General features: G+C 41.2%; 3 protein-coding genes across 14 annotated transcripts in view; 1 reads left to right on the forward strand and 2 right to left on the reverse strand.

Annotated features, from left to right (window-relative positions):
* The window catches only part of LOC115769924, a 103804-nt gene extending 94720 nt beyond the window's left edge, over positions 1-9084 (reverse strand). For 8 of the 11 annotated variants that reach the window (XM_030714959.1, XM_030714958.1, XM_030714956.1 and 5 more), the window contains exons 1-7: positions 8984-9084; positions 5433-5556; positions 5232-5370; positions 4443-4636; positions 4220-4338; positions 2827-2850; positions 213-411 (exon numbers count right to left, since the gene is read on the reverse strand). In XM_030714959.1, coding sequence (XP_030570819.1) covers positions 213-411; positions 2827-2850; positions 4220-4338; positions 4443-4636; positions 5232-5338 — 643 coding nt within the window. In that variant the 5' untranslated portion in view covers positions 5339-5370; positions 5433-5556; positions 8984-9084. The remainder of the gene's footprint in view (positions 1-212; positions 412-2826; positions 2851-4219; positions 4339-4442; positions 4637-5231; positions 5371-5432; positions 5557-8983) is intronic. The other 3 variants (XM_030714961.1, XM_030714960.1, XM_030714953.1) reach the window with 1 other exon arrangement.
* A 4470-nt stretch (positions 9085-13554) lies between these two features.
* LOC115769926 lies at positions 13555-16017 on the forward strand. Its single transcript, XM_030714965.1, has 7 exons — positions 13555-13663; positions 13722-13917; positions 13982-14447; positions 14500-14883; positions 14944-15242; positions 15300-15625; positions 15686-16017. Exons 1-7 carry the CDS (start codon positions 13591-13593, stop codon positions 15862-15864), a joined length of 1923 nt encoding a protein of 640 aa, XP_030570825.1. The 5' UTR covers positions 13555-13590; the 3' UTR covers positions 15865-16017.
* A 3350-nt stretch (positions 16018-19367) lies between these two features.
* On the reverse strand, positions 19368-27583 carry LOC115769721 (protein lin-28 homolog). 2 transcript variants are annotated; one of them, XM_030714653.1, is made up of 7 exons: positions 26961-27583; positions 24372-24952; positions 23656-23813; positions 20169-20287; positions 19948-20096; positions 19730-19886; positions 19368-19649 (listed from the first exon to the last, which is right to left on the reverse strand). In XM_030714653.1, coding segments are annotated over exons 2-7 (669 nt in total). In that variant the 5' UTR covers positions 24374-24952; positions 26961-27583; the 3' UTR covers positions 19368-19565. The 2 variants fall into 2 exon arrangements, with proteins under 2 accessions (XP_030570513.1, XP_030570512.1); XM_030714652.1 differs by lacking the exon at positions 26961-27583 and having other exon boundaries at positions 24372-24994.
* Positions 27584-27751: the final 168 nt, after the last annotated feature.

The following is a 27751-nucleotide window of genomic DNA, read 5'->3' on the forward strand; positions in this document are numbered from 1 at the left end:
CCCTTCAAAAAAAAAGAAGAATGTCAGAGGCTATCGCGTAAGGTTAAAGAAAAAACTGGAAACGTAAAGCAAAAGAGGAACAAAAAAAAAGTGGATAGTACGAGTCGAAACGCTCGCAAACTGATTGACTTAACCGATTTGCTTATAGTTTGATTTGGCTGAGTTTGGTTTTTTTTTTTTGGTTTTATTTTTGGATTGGTTTGTTCTCTCACCTCTAACACGTGGATCGGTTCTCAGGCGCGCATACTGCTCGGCGGACATGCAGGTGCATTGGGGCTCTTGGCGTACGCGCGACGGCGACGCGGGAGTGCTGAGCGGCTTTCGCTTGGCCTTGACCTTGCCCTTGCCCGGCGGATCCAGTTTTAGGGAGTAGCTCGACGAGGCCTTTCGTGAAAATTTGAAAGAAGGCGACTGTAAAACGTCGCACTATCATTAGGTTAGTTGATTGGGATTACAAGGTTCTGTGTGTGCGGTTTCTGCTTTCACTGCTTTCGAAATTCTTCTCTCATTAACTGTCTATATATCTCGATATAGATCTATATAGATCTGCATCTATGTAACTGGCGCAAGCCGTGTGACTTGGCGAAGTTTGTAGCTGTTGCTTAGTGTGCGATTTAAAGGACTTAGACAACTATTAGAAGAGTGCATAGAATTTACATAGAATAGTATTACTAGACATGTGCTCAAGCCTTGAGTCAGATTATACATATATATATATATATATTAGTTTAAATATAGAAATAGATAGTTAGTAAAGTGAAGTAGACAAACGTACACATACAAGCATTAGTTAGTTAGTAGTTAGAGTTTAGTTAAGTTTATGAAGCCTTAAGAGTGCATTCGATTAAGCAGGGTGTGCTTTAAAGAGCTAATCTCTGCGCTAGGCGCATTTAATTATAATTTTATTTGATTCTGGAAGCAACATTTAAACTGTTAACTCTGCTTATCCTAGCAATAACACTTAGTTTTAATTATATTTCATCTTTAGCTTAATTTTGATTCATTTGCTGCGGAAACAATTATTGTGAGCCTGTGCGTGTTGCTTCGATTTGGGTGTTGGTTTTGAAAACCTTAAAACTATTTTCCAAGAATATATAATATATATTTGGCTTTGGCCTCTTCTGACGCCTAACCGGTTAACTTTGTGTGTCGCCTCTCTTGGCGATTCTCAAACGTAGCACTTGGCTACACTCTTCTAACTCCTAGCGCTGCTAGCATTTGATTCGAGTCTAAATTTTGCATTGTTTTTGAAAGTTGTTTCGATATTTGATTTTCATTTGCGTATTTAAACCGCCCACTTGGCTTGGGATTAGGTTCGGGCTGGATTGTACTTGGGAACTTAGGGCTCATCGGAAAGGGTTTGCAGTGGATAGGTAACGGTATTGTAGTAGAGGATACGTGCGATTGTTTTAAAGCGTTTTGCGTTTTTCTTTTGCATTTTCATTGTACGTTTGGCAATTCGAACAATTATTATACAATTATCATATAATTTATGAAATTTTCATACGTTCATTACGTTTTTCGTTCATTCGATTTTGCAAATGGAAATTGTCAATTGATTTGATTTCGTTAGTTATTTATTCATTTTTTTTTTTTTTTGTGTCGCACGTGTCAAATGCAAACGAATAGAGTTGAAAATATATATTTATACATACATAAATATATAGTTAAGAGTTGTTAAATAAAATTCATGTTAGATAATAAAAGCATTTCGGGTGGGACAGAGTTTTATAGATAGATAGATTGGTAAGGTGTACATTTAGAAATGTATTCAAAATTGTTATTTTGTTATTTGTTGTTGTTGTTGTAGTTGTTGTTGTTATCGTTTTTGTTGCGTGTAAAGTTTTTTTTTTTTGGTCATTTTTGTAAAAGTAATTTCGAAAAAGTTGTTCGTAATATTTCAAATTTAAGTACGACATTTATTGTTTTTTTTTTCATAAGTATCAAAATGAAATGCATCAAAAATGAAATATTTGAAAAAGAATTTAGTTTTTTATTTGATTTAGTATACATATATTTATTTTTTGGCGTGTTTCGAGAATGAATTCGAAAATGATTAGAAGAGAGAAAAAGAAATGAAAGAATATATAATATAAATACATTTAACAAATTTTAGTGGGTGTGCGTTTAACTGTATGTGTGAGTGACGTCAGTCTGTGTGTGTGTGAGCGTAAACAATGTGTGGGTGTGTGTGTATGTAGTTATTGGAACCTTTAAAACTTTTAATACACACACACACACAACAAGAGTTGAAGAACTTTGTACATTTACAAATGAATGCAACTCGCGTCTTTAGACTGAAATAATTAGCTAGTATTTATTTGGTATATATCTGGTATATTTCTGGTATGTTTCTGGTATATATAACTGTTATGGTATGCGTGTGTTTTTGGCTGTACTGAAAACGAGTTTAATGTGATAATCGGGTTGAAAAACTTGACTGATAGAGGAGGTGGGGGAACAGACACACATAAAAATTGAATAACTTACAAACGGTTACGACACTTAAGGACACTGTTATGTGTGTGTGCGCGGGTGTGTGTGCATGTGCGTATGTGAGTGGAAGTTCATATGTATGCAAGTATGTATGGTAGATCTTACACATGCCCGACAAAGGGAAGCGCTACTTGAATGGGTTTTTGTTTTTTTTTTTAAATACATTAGGAGTCTGTATATAAATACGATTTATCTTAAAGAAGTACTTTTCTCTGCAGTTATATTAATAAAATTAATTAGTTATTTACTAGTAGAGTCTTAGTAGCAGCAGTTTGTAAAGTTAGTTGTACTGTGTTTTGTGAAAAATAAATAATATGAAGCGATACTAACGTATTTTTTTACTATGTAAGATACCTGCAACAAATGAGGCGCAAAGTAAGAAAAGAAACGAAACAATTATTAGACACTAATCCAGACAGTATACTCTGACTATGTGAGTGGCATAGGTGGGGGGAAGGGCTTTGTCAAGTGTGTGTGTGTGTGTGTGTGTGTGCTTGCATGGGCGTGTTTATGGATCGTAAATACAAGTCTCTGATCAGAAATTGAATTCAGTTTTATTTACCTCTCACTCTTCTTGGATTTTACCTTTTCTATTACTTGAAAAATACCTTTAGTTTTATTTTAATTTTTGGAAAGCCTAATGAAATATATAGATATATATATACATCGTATCTGATTGTTGATATCCAAACCGAAGTTAGTTTTACTCTTAATGTTGCACTCATTTTCTTTTCGTTCTTTCAATTTCTGATCATTTGTTTGCTTGTGTGTATATTGGTTTATATTGTTAATCAACGAGTTAAGGCGGGTTTCTTATAGCTTATAAATAATATAGCACTATAATATATGTATTACTTTATTCTTTTTCCAAATTATTATTAAAAAAAGAAAAAGAAAGATTCGATAACACAATCTCAATACAGAACTTAAATATAAATTTCAAGTACGATGCCAAATTTTGCAAATTGTTTGGTTATTCAAAATATGTCATATGTAAGTCAACTAAGAACGAGAATATATATATATATATATATATATATATATATATATATATATATGAATATATATAGAATATTATATAGTATATTAACATGGAGCAGTACTTGATAAAGCAGTTGAGAGAGCGGTGTCTGTCTGTTGTGTTTGTCTGTGTGTTGGGTGACAGTGACTGTGATTGTGACTGTGACAGTGACTGCGACTGTGATTTTGACTGTGACAAATGGCATGGCATGAATTGAGCCTATTTGCGTACACATTTCGAAGCTGTTAAATGTTTTCCAACAAAATTTAAACTTGATTTAAGATGATTGATTTGTTGGAAATACTTTATCTAGATAGTTATAGAGCTCAATAGATAAAACAAAAAGAAAATGTTAACGAGCTTGAGCCGCATCATCATCATCAAACATTCATCACGGTCGGTCATCATCACAGCATCATCAACTTGTGGTTTGCATTTGTGGCAGATGTTGTGGCTTTGTTGCGGGCAGTTGCTTGCCACACTTTGTTGCATGCCGTATAGAACTGCCCAAATGTTATTGTTATTGTTAGTAGGAAGTGTGTATGTGTGTGTATGTGTGTGTGTGTGTGTGGGGTGCACATGTTATTTCAGTGTTTGTATTTGTGGTTGGCTGAGGTGGTTCTTTGGTTAAGGTATCAGTTGAGGTGGTTGCTTGTCGTCGTCGCGCTTGCAATATGCAACAAACTGTAAGAGAATACTTACACAGCATTCCCGAAACTGTTTGGCATCGATGGGCGATGTGAAATTGAGGCCCCAAGTATCGTTTGTCATTGGATCCTTCCAGTAAACAAAGCATTCCGATGCCTGGCCAATGCGTGTGCCTGCAAATACCGCACACAAACACACACACGAACACATATTAAAACCATATTCAATTTGCAAAAGTAAACAAGGAGAAAAGCTTTGGGCGGGGCTTGCAACTCACCTGGCTGCACAAGTCGCACATCGAGTATCTTATCCACCTGACTATTGTACGCGGTGATGTGAAAGATGCACTCGGGCGAGTCCTGAATGCATGTGATGTTGACAGGAACCAAATCTTCGGACACTTGTTGCCACTTGACGGTGCCGGCGCCGCTAGCCGATACGTGAAAGACCTCAGCCCACAACCTGAACGAACTAGCGTTTGTTAATAAAACCATTGTTGACAAATTGATTATTGCAAAAGTTGTTGTTGTTGGTTGTTGGTTGTTTAATTGTTGGTTGTTGGTTGTTGTTGTTGTTGGGTTGGTTCATCCAATTGAAATTTGGTGCGAATTTGTTGTTGAGGAAAATTCATTTTTGTTGGAGGGTTTTTCAATTGAACGTAAAGTCAAACAAAGGAAGCGCAGTTTGGCAGTTGTTGTTGTTTGTTGTTGTTGCAGTCGTTTAGGAAGGAAAAGTTGTTGCAGATTTGTTGTTGTTGTTGTTGTTGTAGCGCCCAACGAATTTGATTAGGCAGTGTGTGGTTGTGTGTGTTGGTTGTTGTTGGATTATTGGATGTGAAGGCAAAAGTCGAAAGTTTTTCGTTTTGTTTTCATATTTAGTTTTTGAAAGAAAGAAAAACCAGAAAAGAACACAATTAGTTAAATTACAAAAGTTCTCAAAATAGCGAATTCAATTGGTTTTTGTTGTTGTTGTTATTGTTCCATATTCACAGCCAGTCAGAGAACAAAAGAGTCAACTACAAGAGCACAAAGATTGCTGCTGCCAATGCTTAGACAGCCAAACTCACCTCAATAGATGTCCATCCCGACGACGCGAACTCTGCCAGGGTGAATCCTCGTAGCGATAAGCCTTGCGCATTAGAGGCGCACACGAACAGCTCAATTTGTTGCCCATGGCGCAGTTGGCACAGCTCACCGCAGCTCCTGCTACGGTGTGGATAAGTAACCGGTCAATGTTTATCGAACTCGATCGATATACAAACACTCACCTTTACCAGAGGCACCCCGATGTCACCACATGCCGGTCACGTCCGCCTGCGAGAGCGCCTGGCCGCGATTCAGCGACTGCGACCGTTGATTATGCCGATGGCCGTGGTAGCGACTACCGCGCTGCTGGAGGGGCGGGACACGAGAGAGAGGAGAAAGCAAAAATAACAAGAATTATTAGTCAAATCAATTGGGTAATGCATGTGGCTAGCTCAGGAATTAATTAATAGGTAACCCCCTTTACAATCATTTAATTTTAAGATTTAATATTTAATTGTAATTCCTATGACAATATTTTGTTATAATACAAGTACTAAAATACCTTTTCTCAATCTAATTATACATAGTCTTTATCTAAAATGCATTATATAAGTTGATTAACAATAATTCATTATAAATAAATAAGTAAAGATTTATGTAGTCTTGTAGTCTTATGTGTGAACTGCAATTTTAAGAAAGTTTCTCTCAAGAAAGCTTCTCTCTTTGAGAAAATAATTGATTTTTATCCCTTTATAGAAAATGACTCCTATGCATTTTATAAGATTGAAAGAGATTGAAATAAATATTCTGTTGCTGGCAAGGTGGAAAGTTACCCAGAACCAGCATTATCCGGGCCAATTTTTTTCCTGCATACATATATCATTTTAAATATTTCAATTATTTTGTATTTGTCCTAAATCATGATTTTGGAATGGAGCGTATGAGAAGAAAATCTAGAAAACAACTATTAATATAATATATAATGTAAAGCTCTGAGAATGAGTTTAAGGACCATTGCAGCACAATTAAACATTCGCTCATGCAAACTTTGACTGCCATTGACTTTTCATTTACCCAAATCATAATTATATTAATATTTAACATATAATTTATCATGGAAATGCTGCACAAATTACTTGGCTTGTATAACTTCTTTAGCTAAACTTTGGTACAGGCCTTGATTTAGCTTTGCAACAGCCAGCCGAAGCGTAAGACCGTTAATCGATATATCAAACTTACTCAGCTGTTTATCAATCAAGCATACACAAGATATATCTATATACATATATGCTCAAACAAAAAAGACAAATGCAGTCAAATACCAGAAATGCCAAGATCTGCCTCATAAATCATTCAATTTGAACTTGAAGCATGTATTAAGCAACGATTGTGCCACACACGTATTTAATTTTCCAGATCTGTGATTAACCCATGAAACAACCCACGCCGGCTGCAGCCAGGGCTATTATCACCAACACGTTGCCGTTGTCGAGAGGTGCGAACGAAGCGAGTTCAAAGCTATTGCTGGCCAAAATGCAGTCGCCCCTGCCGCGCCCCAGCTCCCCGCACGCTCCCCGCGCGCTGCCCCATGCTGCAACGACGCTGGCGTGTAGGTGTCAACAACACAAATATTCAACAAAAAATAGGCAAAAAAAAAAAACTTGGAGATTTGTAGCGGAAAAAAGTGCTTTGAAGTTTGCTTTGATTTAGTTGTTTATGATTCGATCTGATCGATCGGTGAGTTTTATGTTCTTTGACACACACAGCAACACACACACACTCGCGCACATGTTGCATATGAGGCTGAGGCTGCGGCTGCTGCCCCCTTATTTATATGAATTTAATTTTAAATTCTTTTGGTACACCTTAAATATAAACGTGTACATATATTTATATAAATATATCATATTTTTCTTCTTCATTTTGTTTTTGGGCTATCTGCAGCCTGTTGCTGGCCACATATGTTGAGCACATTTGTTGTTTGTTTGGCTAGCCAAGCTATAGCAAATGTACACTTTATCTATTTTTGCTTATGAGCCTTTACCGCTGAGACAAACAGACACCTGTTTACGAGCCGACTGGGGTCATAGAATTTCTTTAATTATTGTTTATATAAATATTTGTAGAGTGCCAAAAGAGCATTTGAAATACACGCCACAGAGTCAAGCAAACAACTAAATACTCCAAACGGAAATTGAGGGAAAAATCAAAGCGCATTTTTCATTCATTCATTCAGTCGCTACGTAACGCTCTCCCACTCTCCCTCACTATTGGTCTCTCTCTCTATGTTTCTCAGCAACTCGAGCAGCTCTCCACATTAGCCGTAAATCTTATGCAGCAGCCTCATTGTCTCGGCGCGATCTCAAGAGCTGACGCTCGCCCACACAGCGTTTGTTGAGCTCAAGAGCCGCAAGAGATCTGGCGATAGGCAGATAAAATGCTGCTGCCCGCATACTTTGGGCTCATCGAGTGGATGCCACACTTTGTGGCGCTCTGCACGTGTTTGCTTTTTGTTTTTGATTTTGTTGAAATTTATTTTTAAAATCAATCAAATAGCGCTCAGTCGCTCTCAATTGTCGTCGCAGTGCTCATCAAAATGCAATAAGGAATGAAGGTGGCGACAGCTCTGCCGATTTTTGGGTCACACTCGCCACAGACGTTGCCCCCCGCTCTCCCCCCTCCCCTCTTTCCATCCACCATCATTCACCCATTGACAAATTGAGTTGTGGACCAGTGCGATTGACAGCCAGATACGAGTAAAAGATGACTCAAGTTTGATAAAACACACAGCTTGAAGGGTTAAATGTGTGTGCACGTGTGTGTGTGTGTGTGTGTGTGTGCATCTGTGTGTTTGTGTGTGTGCGAGTGCAATAAATGAGATAAAACAAGCTATAATTATATAAAATCGAAAGAGCTTAAGGATATCATCTTTTATGACATTTTATCAAGTAACGTTTACTGATATTCGATTAGTTTTTGTGCAGGAAAGATGAAAATAAATTTAAAAGTTGGATTCGTTTTTCACTTTAAAAGGATTCTGGCCAAGGCCAATTCGAGCCTTTTATTGTTATAGATGTAGAAGTGGTATATTGAATATTAGTTTTATCCATCTTTTTCAGAAAAATCTTTTTCTTAGGCAATAATCATTAAACGTTCATTCAGTATTCCTTCAATATTTTTTCAATATGCATTCAAAAATCCAATTTATTTCTGCTCTGCATAATTTGTTTACTATTCAAATAATAAGTGCCTATTTAAACGTTCTATTGAATTTTGTCTTATTTCCTTACGAATTTCTCTGTTATAAGCAATGATATATTTTTAATAAAATTGATAAATACATTTTTATAGATAGTCTCAATTTGCCAATTCAAAATTAACCTTTAAACATCACTTCTAAATGTATTAATTTAATGTTTAGCAATTGTCTCGGCGCAATCTCAAGAGCTTTCGATAACCATTTATGAAGTTATATATAGGCTATTTGGCAACGCTTCCCAGTTCAAAGTTAACTTTTAAATATCAGTATTAAATATGACACCGTAATTAAACCAAATTCTGTTGAAGTAAACTATATGATAAACTTTGTGAAATAGTTTATATAGTTTACATTTTATATAGTTATTAAAGAGTTGTGCTCAAAACTCTGAGGAAGGAAATGGCCTGCAAAGCTTGTAATCAAAAGCACAATAAAACCACAATAAAACAGTTATATATCTTATCGTGGGTAACTTATGGGTAGTTAAATGTTAATGTTGTTGTTATTATACTATTATATTGTTTGTATACACACCTCCACGTGACCCCAGCCATCGGCGTTCATTTTGACGGCCGCCTCGACACTTTCCTTGGCACCCATTGCGTGTTTTTTAGTTGTTTATTATTTTGTTGGTTTGTTGTGTTTGATTGTAGTTCCAGTTGCAGTTACAGTTACAGTTACAGTTACAGACACAGCTATAGTTACAGTCACAGTTACAGACACAGTTACAGCTGTAGTTTGTTTATCTTGCGCTTATTGCCTAGGCCTGTGCGAGCTCGCCTGGCGAGGCGAGGCGTGGGTGGAGCTGGCGTGGGAGGAGCAGCAGCAGCAGCAGCAGCTGTCAGATGTTATTTATTTTGGTGCTGCTTGCGACTGGACCAGGCACCAGATGAACCAGAGCCACAAACTGAAGACCAGGACCTAGTGGCGTCTGCGTTCGAGTTGCGAGCAGTTTGAGCGTAGATTGGTCTCGTGCAATATAAATATTGAGCGGATTGACGTTGACGTTGACGTAGACGTCGGCAGCTGCTGTCACGCTCACAAACTCTCTCACTCGCTCTCTCGCTGCGTTGCGCTCTCTTGCGTACCGTGGGCGATGGATGCTGTTGTTGAAAGCGGCTTTCAATCAGCTTTCGTCAAGTTGAAAACGTCTGTGGTAAGCAGTTAAATAATAGAACAGGCAGAGTGCCTCCTGTGCCGAGTCCTTTTATCCTTTTATATCCTATATACGTGCTATATGATTGTTGTATTTATTATTAATGCAGCCTGGAATGTTGCTGCCTTTCACAATGTCATTTGAAAATTTCACTTTTGGTGCTGTTGCATTTGTTTTTTTTTTTTTGTTTTTTTACTTTTGCTTTTTGCGGTGTTTAACTGTGCGTATGATTAATGTATGCTTGCTGTTCTCATCTTATTTTCCGTAACAATAATAATACTGTGTTCTGTTTTAGGTTTATTAATTATGTTTTTTTTTTTTTTTTTGTTGCCACAATGCGTGCTGCTGCTTTTGATTTGGCAACGCCTTTTGCCTGTTTGCAAAATAACACACAAAAAAATGTTCTTTTATTTTTGGTTTTTGCAATTCCTTGTGCTCGCTTTTCAACTTTGTGTGCAATTTTGTATTTTATTTATTTATCTAAATTGTTCTGGAAATGTATTATTAGATTAGATTTTTGTTCACTTTTGCCAGGCAGGAGCAGCAGCAGCAGCAGATGACGAGGACATGTCGTCGCTCTGTAGATTTGTGTGTGGCAGCCTCCTGGCCAGCCAAAATACCTACAAAACTGGACGAAACGAAATGTTTTCACTTGACGAAGCACGCACGCACACACACATACAGCAGGCGGAGAGAGCGAAGCAGAGGCAGCAACCACACAGCAGCCGCCGCCGCAGCAGCAGCAGCAGCAGCAGAGAGCAAAGCAGCGCAGATGAGCTTCGAATTACAGCGACAGCCGAAAATTGCTTGCGCTGTTGCTGTTGTTGTTGTTATTGTTGCTGCTGCTGCTGCTGCTGTTGTTGTTGTACAACATATATTTTAATTTCGATTTCTTTCTTGCTTTTTCGTTGCTCGTTCGTCGTTATCCTTTATTTTGTATGCCTCCGCTCTTCGTGTATGTGTGTGCTTTGGCTTAGAGCTATGTGCAGTCGTTGGCTGCTGCTGCTGCTCTCCACTCTGCGTCCCCTGCACTCCGCTTATGTATGTGTCTGTCGCCGCCCTGTGCTCGTGCGTGTGGCTAAAAAGTTGCATAAATCACCACACCTTAATTTACTTAAATGTCGATTTAAATACACTTAACACACTGCTCTATTGGCATTTGTTAATCTCAAAAGTTATTTTGCGTTGGCGTCGTTTGTGCGCTGCCCAAAAGCAAGCTAAACTTTTTTCACGCGCTCTGCTTTCTGCTGTTGTTGATTTTTCGCTTACTTCTCTTGTCGATTTTTGCAATTGCCTAGAATATGTATATGTGTGTGTTGTGTGTGTTGGTGTTTTCTTTATTTTTTTTGGTTAAGTGTTAAAAGCGTTTGTCAGTTGCTTCTGGAAGCAGCACCGAAGCAAGCAGCGCGAGCCACACAACCGTCGACTTCGAAAATCGCTTTGACTTTGCGAGCAGCGCACAAACGAGCAGGAGCAGCAGCAGCTGGCAGAGGGATCTCTGCTGAGCGTCGCTGTCGACGTTGGCATCGCTGCAACTGTTGGAATGTGTGCCATATTTTTTGGGGTGTCTGCTGCTGCCGCCGCTGCTGCTGCTGCTGCTGCTGCCGCTGCCAGTGCTAGTGATGGTCTTTTGTTGTTTTTTTTTTTTTCTTTTGTTGATGCTGCCGCGCTGCTGCCGCTGCTTCTTCTTCTTCTGCTGCTGTTTCTACTGTTTCTGTTTCTGCTTCGTGTTCGGGCGCATTTTGTTACATTTATTTTACATGTCGCGTGCTTTTGCTGTTGTTCTTGTTGCTCTTGCTGTTAGAACGTCAAATGAAAGTTTTTGCCATTCTGTTTCGTTTTAATGTCTCCCCGATGCATGTGTGTGCCTGTCGGGCGAGTGTGGGTGTGTGTGTGTGTGTGCGAGCATGCACGCTTGTGTGCGTTAATGTAATATTAATGTTATAATTTGCTAGGCGTACGACGCACTCAACCCGCTCGCAGGTTGGCCACATACACATGTACGTGCCAAGCTTTTGCATTGGCAGTGGCTCATTAATAATGCAAAGGGTTGCCAGGTGGTTGCGGGGATGGTTAATGGTGCTGTGGTGCAAGTGGTCACTGGTCAAGAAGATTGAACGTGCGCTTCAAACAGCAAGTCAACTTTTTATGGCCCAAACGACAAAAGTGTTGCAAATTCAAGTAACCACAACAACAGCAATAACAACAGATGATTGTCATGGGACACAAACACACGCTCACACGCACACACCTACACACCCACCTACTCGCAGAAAATGTTAGACTCAGACTGAGGCACGTTTAACATACACAAAGTAAAAGTGAAAAGCAACATCAAAATTAATAAGTAGAAAGGATGCTGAGTGCTCTGCGGCCAACGGGCCAGCAGCGACGCCGACAGCGACGCTGGCAGCGCAACAATACACAACAAACACAAAGTAGCAAAGGCAAAGTGCACGACAGACAGGGAAAAAGTGTATAAAATAGAGAGAGCGAGCGAGCGAGCGAGCGAGAGAGAGAGAGAGAGAGAGAGAGAGCAGGTGCTTGTGCGTCGGCGTGCTTTCAATATTTAACGAAAGTCTCGTCAAGTTGTCAACTTTGCTTACATTGCTGCGGATGCTGCATCAATAATAATATTGCTGCCACTGTCACGCTGCATTCATTTACCCAATAAATACATATGTAATTCAACAACCTTAGACCGGGGCCAAAGGACCCAGGAGAGTGTAAGGCGTACGAGTTGTTTGGTTGATTGGAAGGGAGGTAGGGAAGGTGCTGGGGTAAAGCAGCCTCGCATTCAAACTGCAGGTTACAGTAGCAGCTGGGGAGCGGCCGACAAAAACAAAAAAAAGGAATAAACACGCATGCACACACACACACACAAACACACGAACGGGATGCGCCAGGCTCACTGACGTCAGACCCTCACACGCATACACACACACACAAGCCATGCACACCCCACGCACAACGCCGCTGCCGCCGCTGCTGCTGCTGCCTCTGCCGCTGCCGCTGCCGCTGTTACTGTCGTTATCTCTTTAAGAAACGTCATTAGAAACTGCAGCAGCGGCTTGCAGCAGGCAGCAAAAAGACGCGCCTGGGCAGAACAAAAAACGCGAACAAAAGTCAGTGCTGGACCTTGCTGTAAAATGTCAAAGTTCTTGTTGCCCTTTATGCTGCTGTTGTTGTTGTTGTTACTGCAGTTAGTGTTGTTGCAATAATTGCCAATGTGTGTCGCTTTGTTGTTGCGTAAGGTTTTTTAGGGCAACTGGAGGGTGTGGTTCACCGGGGAGCCAATATAATGTACATTGTATAAACATACACACATTCACGCACACACACACATACACGCGCAAACATATGTGTTAGACGAGATTGACACAGTTTTCTGGGTGTTTGGGCATCTGCGCCGCTGCGCAGAGCTTTGGCCAACGTTTCGCCACGCGAACTTTCGTGTCGCTGCGTTTTTATGAATGAATACACGCGGTCGCAGCAGCAACAACAATAACAACAACAGCAGCGGCAGAGCTTTTGCGCCGTAAGCGCAGAGTCTGCAGCACGTGCCGTGCAGTAATAGTGCTCAAAATCACACCTGATTGATTAATATTGCTTTTTACCTTTGATTATTAACTTTCATTTAATATTTCCAATCCGAGGTAGCAATTTTCAAATTTCCCACACTGCACTGCATGTAATACACTAGAAATAACTAAACTTTGATAATTATGCTCTGCTTGCAGTATTTGAACTACCCGCGCAGAAATGTACTAAAAATTACCATAACCAGTATCGATATATTGTGTGAAATGAGCTACAGCCTGCGCATATCGATATCTGCAGTGATGCGCAGCACTATTTTTGCAACGTTGCTAACACTGCGGCAAGCGAACTGTAAAAACAACAACAACTTGTGGCATGCAGAATCTGAAGCTGACGGCGCCGTTTTTCGAATTTATCAATTTAATTTCAACCATATTAATGCAGAATGTTCGACGCCGAAGCAACGGAAAATGAATTGAGCAACTTAACAAGCGTGCAGTTTGGCCCCGAAACGAAAGGTACGTAAAATACACAATTTTCAATCAGCACTCAACTGCAAAGCGCGCGTTCTGACAGAATACAATTTGCTGCGTGCGGATGAGGAGTACCGCAATGGGAACGAGCAGGACTCGATCTATTATCAGGTACGAGCGCTCTTTCAGTGCGCGGATATGCGGCTGCTGACCGAGGCACAGGAAATGGAAAATCATCAGCCAAGCACAGCGGAAATTTTGTCAGAAGCCAGCGCCAAGGAGAAAGCCGATTACAAAAGGTGAGTGTAACAAGGTCGAAACCATGTAAACTGACAAACCGACTCTCCATACTCTTCTGTGCAGCAACAAGTTCTTCCAGAACATATTGAGATACCAACAGAAATTGGAACAGAGCAAGGCAAAAACCAAAGAACCACCCGTCGATAGTCTGGACTTTCTCGAGGATGTCTCAGAGCCCGCAGCGGGCTTTGCACGCATCACACACATATCCCGCCAGCTGCCCGACGAGTGGTGCGTGCTGCAGCTCTGCAAGAGCTTCAATGCTGCCACCACATACTCCACATTCTGCGAGATCGCCGGCGCCAATGGCGACATCTATGTGTCCCTGCTGCGTCACTGCCGCAGTCCGGAGCTGGCCGCCACTTGCCTGCGCCTCAATAGCGACGCAATGGCCAGCTTATTTAAGGAGTACGGCACGTTAGTGGAGCGTTTCAGGCGTGTGGTCACTGTCGATCCGCTGACGGTGAAGGCGCAGGAGGCCAAGGCCAAATACTGGAAGGAATTGAATGGCTTTGAAGAGTTCTTGAAGGTATAGTTGTGCTCCTGTAGTTACCAAATGCTCATGCTCCTGAATCTTGCAGAAACTGATTGCAGATCTTGGCAGCGTGTTTAGCCCCTATAGCTTTATGTTTCTGGGCAAGCGTTACGCCAGCGCCGCAGTGCAGCAGCAAACCAAAGCTGTTTACGGCCGTGTGGATGAGTTCTGTGTGCAGTACAGCTGGAGCAATCATCAGCGCGTACTCCTTTCGCAGGCGGCATTGCATGCGAATCGCCTGCCACGCGACCAGATGAAACAGCTGAGCTATGAGCTCAGCGGCAACAGCCAGAACAATAACAATAACAATGAGACTGAAGCGCTGCTCGTCTATGAGCTGCTCAAGAGCTGTGCCAGCGACTGGCAGCAGCTGGAACAGCGGGAGCCGCTGGCTGCTAAGCGTTTTCCCATCATTCTGGTTTTGGATGAGGCAAGCTAAGCTCGCAGCATAGTCAGATTTCGAAACGCGTAATGGTTGTTTTTTTTTTAGCGCCTGGATCATATGCATTGGGAGCAGCTGGCGTCCATGCAGGAGTGCACGCGCATCAAGTCGCTGCACAGCTTGTGGCGCCTGTTCAAGTGCCACAAGGAGCAGATACAATGTGGCTACTATACGGTTAACATTAAGCGCGGCATAACGCTCATCAATCCCGATGCGGATCTAGCCAATTCGGGTCGCCGTCTGCGCAGCTTTCTCGAATACTGGCTGACCCACTGGGAGCACATGTACGAGACGGTGCCCAGCGAACAGTTTATGCTTGAGAAGGCATTCAAAGCCGATTGCTTTGTGTAGGTAACCACATTACATCTAACCTGGCAACCAACTGATCCAACATTCTCTTGCAGCTATGCAGGTCACGGCTCGAGTCTGCAGTATGTTTCTACTCGCTTGATTTATCGCAATCGCATCAAGGGCGTTGTCTTTCTGTTCGGCTGCGATTCGACGCGCGTGCTCAGCTCGGGTCTGTACAGCGCCCTATATGGCGCCCAGGACTATTACCATGGCGCCCTGTGTCCCACTGTGATGGGGACACTGATGCCCGCGCTGGACGCCAACATGGACAATGTGTCCGCCAATATGCTCAGCCAGTGGACAAAGCCGGCAAATCCACAGATCGTACCCTGGACGCACATAGATCGCCAGTCCTGGATCTCGCAGGGCACTGTCAAAGGTAGAGTTAGAGAGCATAACATACACAGGTTCACGCTAATTATTAAACCTACCTCTGCAGCACTGAAAGGCAACACCGAGACACTGGCCCAGCAGCCGGACTACCAGATGGGCAGCCTGTGCGCCATTTTAGCTAACGTTCATATGGGCAAAACGGAGCCCAAAATCTACAATTGTTGCGTCTATGTGTGTCGCGGCTTGCCCGCCTGGAATTTAGCCGTGCAGCAGCTGCCCTTTTAGCCCAACTAGTCTTGATTAGGGTAAGGCTTAGCATATAAGTATAATAAAATATTTCTAATACCCCAACAAAAGCTCGACCAAAACTCCAAACAGACTTCTTTATATAAGTATAAACAGAGCCCAGCTTAATGTGTATAATTTGTATCTAAGCTTTGTATTGCATGTTGGAATAACAACTTCCCTCCCCTCTCCTCCTAATCTGCCTTTTATCTAAGATTAGCCCCTTAGCTTCCATTTTTCACCCGCTTGCATGTAAAAAGTGCTTAAAAATCTTGCAAAAGAGATCAAACACAACACATAGAATCGCATAAGAGTTCAAATCTAAACATTTAGATAGTTAAAAATAGTGCGCTTTAACTTACCTTCTTTGGGGTGCAATTTGTGTGAAGACTTATTTGAAGTTTCTTTTGTTTTAGTTGTTTAATTGAAGTTAGGTTAATAATTGTATCGTTTAGCACAGTAATTGTTTATGTTTTTATCTCATTTGTGAGGGGCTCTTTATTTTATTGTGAGGTTTTTAGTTGAACTCAAGCATTGTTATTATTTATTTTTGTACAAACTGTAGTTTAGCTTGTTGGAACATTCACCGTTTAGTTTTGTATTATTTGGTACTGCACTTTGAAGCATGCCACAACAATTTGAATATATAAATCGCCTGTGCAGAATTTAAAACAGATTCAAATGTATTATTGTGAGTGAAAGTGAAATATTTAGACAAAAAATTAGCAATGGAAAAATGGAAAAGTGAGGTGCGTTGACAGTTAGATAGAGACTGCTTAGTAGTAATACACAAAACAATTAGATTTTTAATAAGAACAATTAGTTTTATATAGTTAAAAGGAATTTGAAAAATAACTATTTGATTGGAAAGCCAATCCTATATTCTGCTAAAATCAATTTCTTACTGCATTTTAGCTGCTGTCGACTGATCTATTTATTATCCCAGGCGCCCGACAGCTAAAACCAAGCCCAACCCATTTAAAGGCTAATGTATTACCACGTAGCTCGACTTGGCTAGAAAACGCCCATCTATTTATTTACTTTACGCGCAACATCGTCGCATTTGCTCGTGCTTAACGGGTTAGGGGTTAGGGGTGGCGGGAGGCTTGTTCTCTTTTGGCCAAGGGCTTTTTGATGCGAAAGAGTTTTTGGCCCTCAACCTCAACATGGAATTCACTTGACCTACTAACTGCCTGTCGCATTATGACATACATTTCATTAATTAGGCGCTGGCCGTGCAAAAACACACAGGAAAAAACAACAAAAAATGACCAACTCTGTGGCGACGACCTTCGACCAATGCGGCGTATGCGTAATATTAGCATTTGCTCATCGAATTAGTGTCGCATATTTGCATGCTTAACACACAGACTCGCACACACACACACACACGCACGCAAATCAAAATCCACGCCCTGTGGCCACTAAAAATATTGTATCTGGATGTGAGAATGTGTCCCTATTAGGTATATATATTTAAAGGATGATTCGTCCTTCGTGTTAATGTCTCAATGCCGTGCCCATGAAGCGTTTCACAGTGTAGTAAATCATTTTAGCAGCAGCTAAAACTGAGGTGCATGCCACGCCCCCGCACACAAGAGCTCAAGCCAGGCCAACACACATTCACACACACGCACACAGATACTGTGCCCATTCCTAAGCATTTGCCTGGCTGGACTTGTAACATGACAGGCGACAGCTTCAGAAACAGGATATTACATAACAGGCGCTGCCTTAACAGCAAGCGACATGTAAATGTGTGTGCGTGTGTGTGTGCGCTGTTAACTATATGTGTGTGTGTGTTTGTGTATGTGTGTGCTTTTGTTATTGTTCTTTTGACTTGAATTGCATTTGGTTTTTCTTTGAGCAGTTTCCTTTTTCGGGTCTCGATGCCTCATTCTGTTTGTGTTGATGCCTTGACACGCACACACACGCACACACACACACGCACACATTGACTTACATTTGACTGTTTCATTTGGCATATTTCGTTGTACAAAAACAGAATTGAAGTGTTTTGTTTTTGTAAATTCAAAATCAAATTATTTTATTTTTGCAACCTTGAACTATTTTTTTGCTTTGCCTTTTTGTGTCCTTGTTTAAAATTTATACAAAAAAAAAAGATTATTTTTCTTATTGTCTTACTTTAAATTTTGTTATTTTTGTTATATGTTTGTTTTTTTTTTTTAGGGTTTTATATGCAAAAAATGTGTTACAAATGTTGTTAGAATTTTTGTTTTTGTTGCTGAAACGCTTTGTTAACTTTGGTTAAAATTCTTGTTGTTTAGTTATTGTTTTTCAATTATTTATTTATTTTTTTTATTGTAAATTATTTGATTTTGTGGCTTGAATTGTGTTTGTATTTTATTGCTGTTGTTGGTTGTTAAATCCGCCGCGTTGCACACACACAACAATTCTCTGGCAGAGATAAACTGAGACTGAGCCCGAGCCTGAGACTGAGACTGAGACTAGGCAATGCTCGCTGTCCTCGCGCCAAGGCAGTTGCATCCTTTAGCAGTCTGTCACAGAGCCGAGGCCAGGCCCCAGCCACGCGCCAAAAAGAGAAGCGAACAATGTTGCAAAAATGATGGTGCGGCAACAACAACTACAACAACTACAACAGGAGAGTGGCAACAACAACAGAAGCGCAGCAGCAGCAGCAGCGCAAAAATTTCAATCGCAAACCGCGACAAAAACAGCCGAAGGGATATTTCGCCCTCGCCCAGAGAGACAAACGCTGCGTTGAGAGCAAACTTGAGCGCAACTTTCACCTCTCGCGTGCGTGTCCTCGCACAATGTCCTTATTGTTGTTGCCGCTTCCGCTGCCTCGGCCACTATTTCACTTTCACAGTTGCACGCGGGGTTGAAGCTCGGGAATGTGTTACAATGATTCTGCGTTTTCATGGTGATTACAATGTTGTTGTTGCCGCCAGGCCCAAAGCTCCAAATGTTGTTATTGTGTGCAGCACGTGACTGGCCAGAGCTTTCTTATCAATCAGCTACCCCTTGAAGGGTGGTAGGGAGGGGGTGTGTGTGTGTGTGTGTGCGTGTGTGTAGCACGCTGAGATTTGAAGCTCTCCGGGCAAAGCTTTTTAGCTGTGGCTATAAAATATAAAATCTACAAATAAAGCCAAATCTTGAAATGTTAAATTCTGTTCAGTTGTGAAAATTGAGGAAAATTGAAGAAAATTTCTTAGAAAATGTACTTTTAGCAAATGCAACAATTATTAAAGTTTTTTTTTTTGTTGTTAAATTTAGCTACTTTTAAATGCACAATTTTAGAAATTTATTTTATATTAATTATTGGTAAAAAATAAAAAAGAAAAGCCATATAAGACATTTGCTGGCAGGGTTAATTTTTAGGCCAGAAATCATGCCGAAAATGACAAAAAATTTGTACTCTTGCATTGCTCTTGCTAGTGTTTAAGCATTATTACTTAAGCCTAATCATTAAATGGCCTTTAGTTATTCTTTTAAACAGTAATTTAATCGCTAGCACTTAACTATAGTTTAGGCGCTTGCACCGCCTACCTTGTGGCGCCCCAAAAACTGTTTAATATCTAGTTTCGCATACGAAAATGACTGCACTTATACGCTGCTGTGGGTTGTACGTGAGGTATTTCTTTGATTTGATGCGTTTTGTACGTTGTTTTAGGTGTATTTTACAAGTTTTAAACTTCAAATGTACCCCAGCCGTTGCGCTAGGGAGCTGCAGCTTCTGCCGCAGAGTTAGCCTCGGCTGCCTCGTCGCTGGCAATGCTTTTGCTGCGCCTGCTGGTTCGTGTCTGTGGAAAAATGTGAACTTAGCTAGACTCTCAGTTGCCAGCACACCACACTGTGCATGGTGTATTTGCGTGTAACTCACCACAGCGGCGCTGCGATGCGGGCAATCGGCATGCAGATGGTCCTCGCTGCGGCAGCGATGGCAGCGCTTCGGCTGCGGCCCTATCGCGCACTCCGATGCAATATGATTGGCGAATTCGCCGCAATTGTAGCAGCGCATGCGGCGAGTTTTTCTATTGCTGCAAATTGAGTTGAACTTGGTTTAGACTTTAGTTTCTCGCCTGTGCAAAGGCCACTTACATGCGCGGCCGATAGGTGCTGCCGTGACAATCATCGCCCTGCCGTCCCGAGACACGTGTCGCCTCCAGGCCACGTGCCGTGCGCTGGCACTCGAACTCCACCTCCTCCTGCTCGCCCAGCGAACGAAATCCGGCCATTTGTATGACGCTCTGTGTGTGGCAACATTTGAGTGACATTCAGTGTGTGTGCGTGTGTGTGTGTGTGTGTGTGTGTTTACTCACCTGATGCACGAAAACCTCCTGACCGCCATCGTTGGGCGTTAGAAAGCCCCAGCCCTTGGCCACATTAAACCATTTGCATTTGCCCAGACGCACACAGCCGCATTCCTCACCGGGCGACGCTGTAAACACACATATACACATACACATATAAAAAGGATGGTGAATCAAGCATTTGAGTGGCAACAGGGCCTCGGCTATCCTGAATATCCTGCCTGGGCATTGCTGCAATTGTCTTTTGTTATTCAAATTGAGCCGCCGCCGAAAGCAGCAGCTGAAGAACTTTTATGCTCTGCCGTGTCCTTGTCCCATTTGCCGCAAGGCAATGCTCAAGACAACCAAACCGAAAAATCTGCCACGGCAAAAGCAACAACAACAACAACAATTGGAAAACAGGTTTCGTTGTTTTTAATAAGAATATGTGTATTATATCTTTTGGATTGAATTGAATTGAATGCTTGGGGAGCTGTTGTTCCACATTTTACTTCTTTATCTGTGAAATGCGCGAGTTTCATCTATAAACACTCACACACACACACACACGCATGCGTTTCATTCATTTGGTGCGTTCATTCATAATTTGGTATTTCGATTGCGTTCCATTTTCGGGCGCTTATCTTTTGGTTTGCGTTTGTCTCGTAGTATCTGACAGATACATAGATACTGCCACGCACTGCAATGCATGCACGCTGGCTGATAGCTCTTATCTGAAAACCCTATACACACATATATGTGTGTGTGCTTTTCTTGAGGGTTGTTGTTGCTGTCGGACCTTAAGAGTTTTTTTGTTTGTCTTATTGAAACATTTGCTGTTTCATTAAGAATTTGGTTGTGATTATTTCAATTGAAGAGGAGGTTTTGGGTACGTAAATGGACATTGATTGAGGCCAGTTACCCAAGATATTACTTGAGTAATCAAGATATTAATTAGCTGGTTTTATAAAGGTTATAGAGCTCATTTGGGCAGCTGTTTGAGAAAGTTTTCAGTGAGTAGCTTTATATAGATTTTCTATATTATATATCTTTCCTATATTGCGGACTTATCTTGCTTCCATGGATATAATCTTTGAGATTGCCTAATATAAAATTTCTATGAAAATATATTCACAAAGGAGTGCACAATTTTATGACACATTTCCCATTGTAAAATCTCTCAATTAGTTTAAAAATATATGCAAGATCTTTAGCTGAAACTACCACCATATGCCTGAGTGACTTCTAATGTTCGGGGAAACGCGTCTATTTCCCTATTAATGTCTTATTTTTCTGGGCAGCTCACTGAAGTATGAAAAAGAAGCGCCCAAATTTGCTTACACAATTTGTAAGACCATAAACTTGTTTTGTAAACTAAACTTGTAAATTGAAGAGAAACGCCAAAAAAAAGTTATTAAAAAAATGCAGTCAAGCAAAAGGTCTAAGCCGGGAAAATGTCTGAGAAATGCGCAGAAAATGTTGCCCACAGGCCAGGCAGGGGCGAAGAGGGCGGTTTCTGCACATTTTCCGCTGCATTCAGCGGGGTGTGGGCTGCAGGCAGTAGGCAGTGGGGTGGGGGGAGTGAATGCGTTTCGATTTGCAAGAGTTTGAGGGTTGATCTGCGTTCGCCCCTAAGACGAGCTACATGAGCATACATATATATAAAGCAGAAAAAAATAAAAACAACAACAAAAAAACAGTTTGCCAATAAAAAAGTCGAATGCCAAAAGCAAAACAGAAATGCGGAAAACAAATATAAAGAACTGCGCAGTACATAACAAAACGAAACGAAAATAACAAAAAAACAAACGATCGCTGCGGCCAATCAGCGTCGAGTTTGATAAGATTTCGTTTTTTTATAGAGCAGCAGCCACATAAACAAAAGTGAAACTTGTTTTTGCTTTGGCCTTAATGTTTTGGATACGCACTGTTTCTAACATGGGAGTCTGTGCGGGCAGGGGGGAGTCTGTCACAGAGGGTTGTGGGTGGGGGAGATTTAATACCTGGCGCTGTGCCTGGCGAGGAGCTGCTCCTGGCGCCGCCTTCAGCTGCTGGCTCGCTGCTTAAATTGGGATGTTCCATGCTGTTCTGCTGTAGATTTAAATTTTGTTTGGCTTCAATTCTCGGTATTGCTTATGAGTGTGTGTTGTGTGTCAACTGCTGCATATTTCCGCTGCCCACACTATTCAGCACCAAAATATACACATATGCACACACGCATAAATGCAGTTACAGATACATGCACGCATGTACGAAACGAAACGGAATGGAGGTGAAACGAAACAAAACTCGGAAAACGAACTCGATTGAAAAACGCTGCCGCTGCGCACGACGCACTTCGTCAAACTGAACTGTGAGTTGCGTTTTACTATTTCTAGGAAGGTCACAGTGCCTGAAACACACACACACACACACGCACGCACGCACACACATGCGCGCTCGCACAAGAGACAGCCCGAAATTGTAGCTGTATCTTCAAAAACAATATTCAAACACGGCCACGACGCACAAGATATGTGTGCGTGTGTGCGAGCGCGACATCAATAGCCGAGTGTACGTGTGTGTGTGGAAAAACATTTGAGTCGAGTCGAGTCGTGGTGAGCAGTGAACGTAACAAACGTAAATGTATCTGACAGATACTTTACGTAGCGATCACGCAGAGAGCGAGAGAGCGCGAGAGCCAGAGGCATAGTCAGAGCGGGGCACTTTAATTTGTGCGTGTTTTTTTTTTTCTATTTTGTTATCTGCGGTTTTTAGATAAAAATTTTGGAACTGTACGCAATGCATGGGTGACATGTATCTGAAGATCCGTATGCCATACAGGCTGGCATACTGTTATACCACGAGACTGTTATACAACGCAAGCTGTTGGTCTGCGTTCTGATAGGTTGAGTGCTTAAAAAACAGGCTGACATCTGATTGGTGCCACAAAAAATTGCATAAAAAACTGCACAACAAGCCGCACACGTACACGCACGTCGCATTGTTCCGATTTGCCACCCCAAAATGAATGCTGCAGATTATGCACACAAATTGCTAATGTCGCGTGGCAACGCGTTTTTACCCTCGTGCAGCATCATTGTGCAACATTTTGCGAATGTCTATCCAGGCCATGGATGCAATTTATCATGGCACGTGCCTCGCTCCTGCCGCTATGTGGCATGCCAAATCGTCGGCCAATGCCGCAAAATGCTCGACGACAGCCGAGTGCAGGGCGGGTGCCCGGACCCGCACTGCCGAGGGTGAGAGGCTGCACACATATAGAACACAGTTTTACGAGACAAGGGGCGAAACCAAGAAAAATTTTATATAAGCATGAGTAGCAAATGTGACTGAGCAGAGCTTGAAATGGAGATGCTTACGAAACGCTGTGCACTTTATCTTAAGCAACAATAGCACGTTGTCTAACTTATATCAAGTTAAAGGGGATAACTCGTGTCGTGTGGATTAGCTTAGCATATATTGATACCTTATTCTATCTATCTATTTATTTAAAATGGAATGTTTTAGTACGTACCATAAGTTGAGTTGAATAAAACGAATTTGATAGCAACGATTGCCGCAGTTTGCTCCATTGATACATTCGAAAATATTGTCTCGTTTTTAATAAAACCACTCGAATCTTTCGCTATTTGAGGTGCTAATTCCTCCTGACGGAAGGCCAGTATGGGGGGCCTAAATAAATTGTTTAGAATAAAACAGTACGGCGTTCATAAAATCATAGCGAAAAACAAGTAAGAGGTTCTAGTCGAGAGCTCCCGACTAGGGGATACCCTGAACCCTCTTTTTCCAACATTAAATGTATATATATATTCTATTTTAGAAGCTATATGTCAAGTTTGGTGACTCTAGCTCTTATTATTTACCAAAATTGCCCAAAAAACAGGATATCGATATCGATTTTTATCGATTGTTTGGAAACGGAGTAAGTTATTGATTATCGGAGCATCAATCATTGAAGTCCCTAGCTCTTATAGGTTCTGAGATACTTGCGTTCATACATACGGACGGACGGACGGACAGACAAACGGACATGGCTAGATCGACTCGGCTATTGATGCTGATCAAGAATATATATACTTTATGGGGTCGGAGAAGCTTACATTCTGCCTATTACATACATTTGAATTTTAAACAAATACAATATACCCTTATACCCATTTTTAATGGGCTCAGGGTATAAAAATAAGCTTACTCTGACATGCATTCAATCGTATACATATTAATACTTACATGTACAAGAATACGACGCCCCTCTGTTAATCTCGCCAAGCAGACTGACGCGCCAAGTCAAAGTATCCATCTTCTAGTCAAAACTGCCAGCTCCTCTTTCTTAAAGTAGCCAATTCCTAATTGATGCTGCCATCGCCTCCATGTCAAAGCAGCCTCTTCGAAGCTGGTTCATCCGCTACCACAGTAATCGTATAGAGCGGCATAAGTTTAACATGCCCACCCCGCTGAGTCAAAGTATCAGCTTCAAAGTTGAAGCCGCCTCCGTTTTCTCCTAGTCCAAGCTGCCGCCTCCTCCTAGTCAAAGCCGCCGTTACCTCCTAGTCCAAGCTGCCGCCTCCTCCTAGTCGAAGCTGCCGCCTCCTCCTAGTCGAAGCCGCCGATTCCTTCTAGTCCAAGCTGCCGCCTCCTCCTAGTCAAAGCCGCCGATTCCTCCTAGTCCAAGCTGCCGCCTCCTCCTAGTCAAAGCCGCCGATTCCTCCTAGGCCAAGCTGCCGCCTCCTCCTTGTCAAAGCCGCCGATCCCTGATAGTCCAAGCTGCCGCCTCCTCCGTCTTGTTAAATTCAGTCTTAAGCATGAGGGGCCTAGTTGAATTCATGAGAATCGAGTAGTAAGGCATTTGACAAAAATAAAATTTTTTTGAATTTGCACCGCAGTAACATTTAATTTTGGCCATGAATATATACATACATGCATACCTCCATATGTACAGACATGCATACACACACTCATGCAGACATTACAAGCACACACACATACATACGTGCACACATATGAGCATGTACGTTCATGCATACAACCATACGCACATGTACATACTTACATACAAACAAACATAGATACATACATTTACATTCATATACACACATTCATACATACATATTCATACACATAAAAACATACTGTCATACATAAATTTACACAAACATAGATGTATGCATATACACAAACATATGCACATATATGACCGAGTTATGAGAAGGGGAAATTTCGACCCATGACTATATCCAATTTCGGAGATTAACATTTTGGCATGAAAATCGACAAAAAAACATGTTGTCAGATTTAAATGCCAAATTAAAGTAGAGGCAAAACATTGAATAAAAAACCAAATCTCGTTAAAATCAGTTGAGTTTTGACCGAGTTATGAGTAGGGTAAATTTCGACTTATTACTATATCCGAATTTTTGGCTATATTCGATTTTAGGGTGCCACATTTTGACATGAAAATCGACAAAAAAACATGTTGTCAGATTTAAATGCCAAATTAAAGTAGAGGCAAAACCATGAATAAAAAACCAAATCTCGTTAAAATCAGTTGAGTTTTGACCGAGTTACGAGAAGGGGAAATTTAGACTATCCGAATTTTTGGCTATATTCGATTTTAGGGTGCCACATTTTGACATGAATTTCGACAAAAAAACATGTTGTCAGATTTAAATGCCAAATTAAAGTAGAGGCAAAACCATGAATAAAAAACCAAATCTCGTTAAAATCAGTTGAGTTTTGACCGAGTTATGAGAAGGGAAAATTTCAACCCGTGACTATATCCAATTTCGGAGATTAACATTTTGGCATGAAAATCGACAAAAAAACATGTTGTCAGATGTAAATGCCAAATTAAAGTAGAGGCAAAACCATGAATAAAAAACCAAATCTCGTTAAAATCAGTTGAGTTTTGACCGAGTTATGAGAATGGGAAATTTAGACTCATTACTATATCCGAATTTTTGGCTATATTCGATTTGATGCTGCCACATTTTGACATGAAAATCGACGAAAAAACATGTTGTCAGATTTAAATGCCAAATTAAAGTAGAGGCAAAACCATGAATAAAAAACCAAATCTCGTTAAAATCAGTTGAGTTTTGACCGAGTTATGAGAAGGGGAAATTTAGACTCATTACTATATCCGAATTTTTGGCTATATTCGATTTTAGGCTGCCACATTTTGACATGAAAATCGACAAAAAAACATGTTGTCAGATTTAAATGCCAAATTAAAGTAGAGGCAAAACCATGAATAAAAAACCAAATCTCGTTAAAATCAGTTGAGTTTTGACCGAGTTATGAGAAGGGGAAATTTAGACTCATTACTATATCCGAATTTTTGGCTATATTCGATTTGATGCTGCCACATTTTGACATGAAAATCGACGAAAAAACATGTTGTCAGATTTAAATGCCAAATTAAAGTAGAGGCAAAACCATGAATAAAAAACCAAATCTCGTTAAAATCAGTTGAGTTTTGACCGAGTTATGAGAAGGGGAAATTTAGACTCATTACTATATCCGAATTTTTGGCTATATTCGATTTTAGGCTGCCACATTTTGACATGAAAATCGACTTGCGTTCATACATACGGACGGACGGACGGACAGACAAACGGACATGGCTAGATCGACTCGGCTATTGATGCTGATCAAGAATATATATACTTTATGGGGTCGGAGAAGCTTACATTCTGCCTATTACATACATTTGAATTTTAAACAAATACAATATACCCTTATACCCATTTTTAATGGGCTCAGGGTATAAAAATAAGCTTACTCTGACATGCATTCAATCGTATACATATTAATACTTACATGTACAAGAATACGACGCCCCTCTGTTAATCTCGCCAAGCAGACTGACGCGCCAAGTCAAAGTATCCATCTTCTAGTCAAAACTGCCAGCTCCTCTTTCTTAAAGTAGCCAATTCCTAATTGATGCTGCCATCGCCTCCATGTCAAAGCAGCCTCTTCGAAGCTGGTTCATCCGCTACCACAGTAATCGTATAGAGCGGCATAAGTTTAACATGCCCACCCCGCTGAGTCAAAGTATCAGCTTCAAAGTTGAAGCCGCCTCCGTTTTCTCCTAGTCCAAGCTGCCGCCTCCTCCTAGTCAAAGCCGCCGTTACCTCCTAGTCCAAGCTGCCGCCTCCTCCTAGTCGAAGCTGCCGCCTCCTCCTAGTCGAAGCCGCCGATTCCTTCTAGTCCAAGCTGCCGCCTCCTCCTAGTCAAAGCCGCCGATTCCTCCTAGTCCAAGCTGCCGCCTCCTCCTAGTCAAAGCCGCCGATTCCTCCTAGGCCAAGCTGCCGCCTCCTCCTTGTCAAAGCCGCCGATCCCTGATAGTCCAAGCTGCCGCCTCCTCCGTCTTGTTAAATTCAGTCTTAAGCATGAGGGGCCTAGTTGAATTCATGAGAATCGAGTAGTAAGGCATTTGACAAAAATAAAATTTTTTTGAATTTGCACCGCAGTAACATTTAATTTTGGCCATGAATATATACATACATGCATACCTCCATATGTACAGACATGCATACACACACTCATGCAGACATTACAAGCACACACACATACATACGTGCACACATATGAGCATGTACGTTCATGCA

This window comes from Drosophila novamexicana, unplaced genomic scaffold (assembly GCF_003285875.2).
Source record: "Drosophila novamexicana strain 15010-1031.04,08,12 unplaced genomic scaffold, DnovRS2.1 tig00004554-arrow-pilon, whole genome shotgun sequence".
Taxonomy (NCBI): Eukaryota; Metazoa; Arthropoda; class Insecta; order Diptera; family Drosophilidae; genus Drosophila; species Drosophila novamexicana.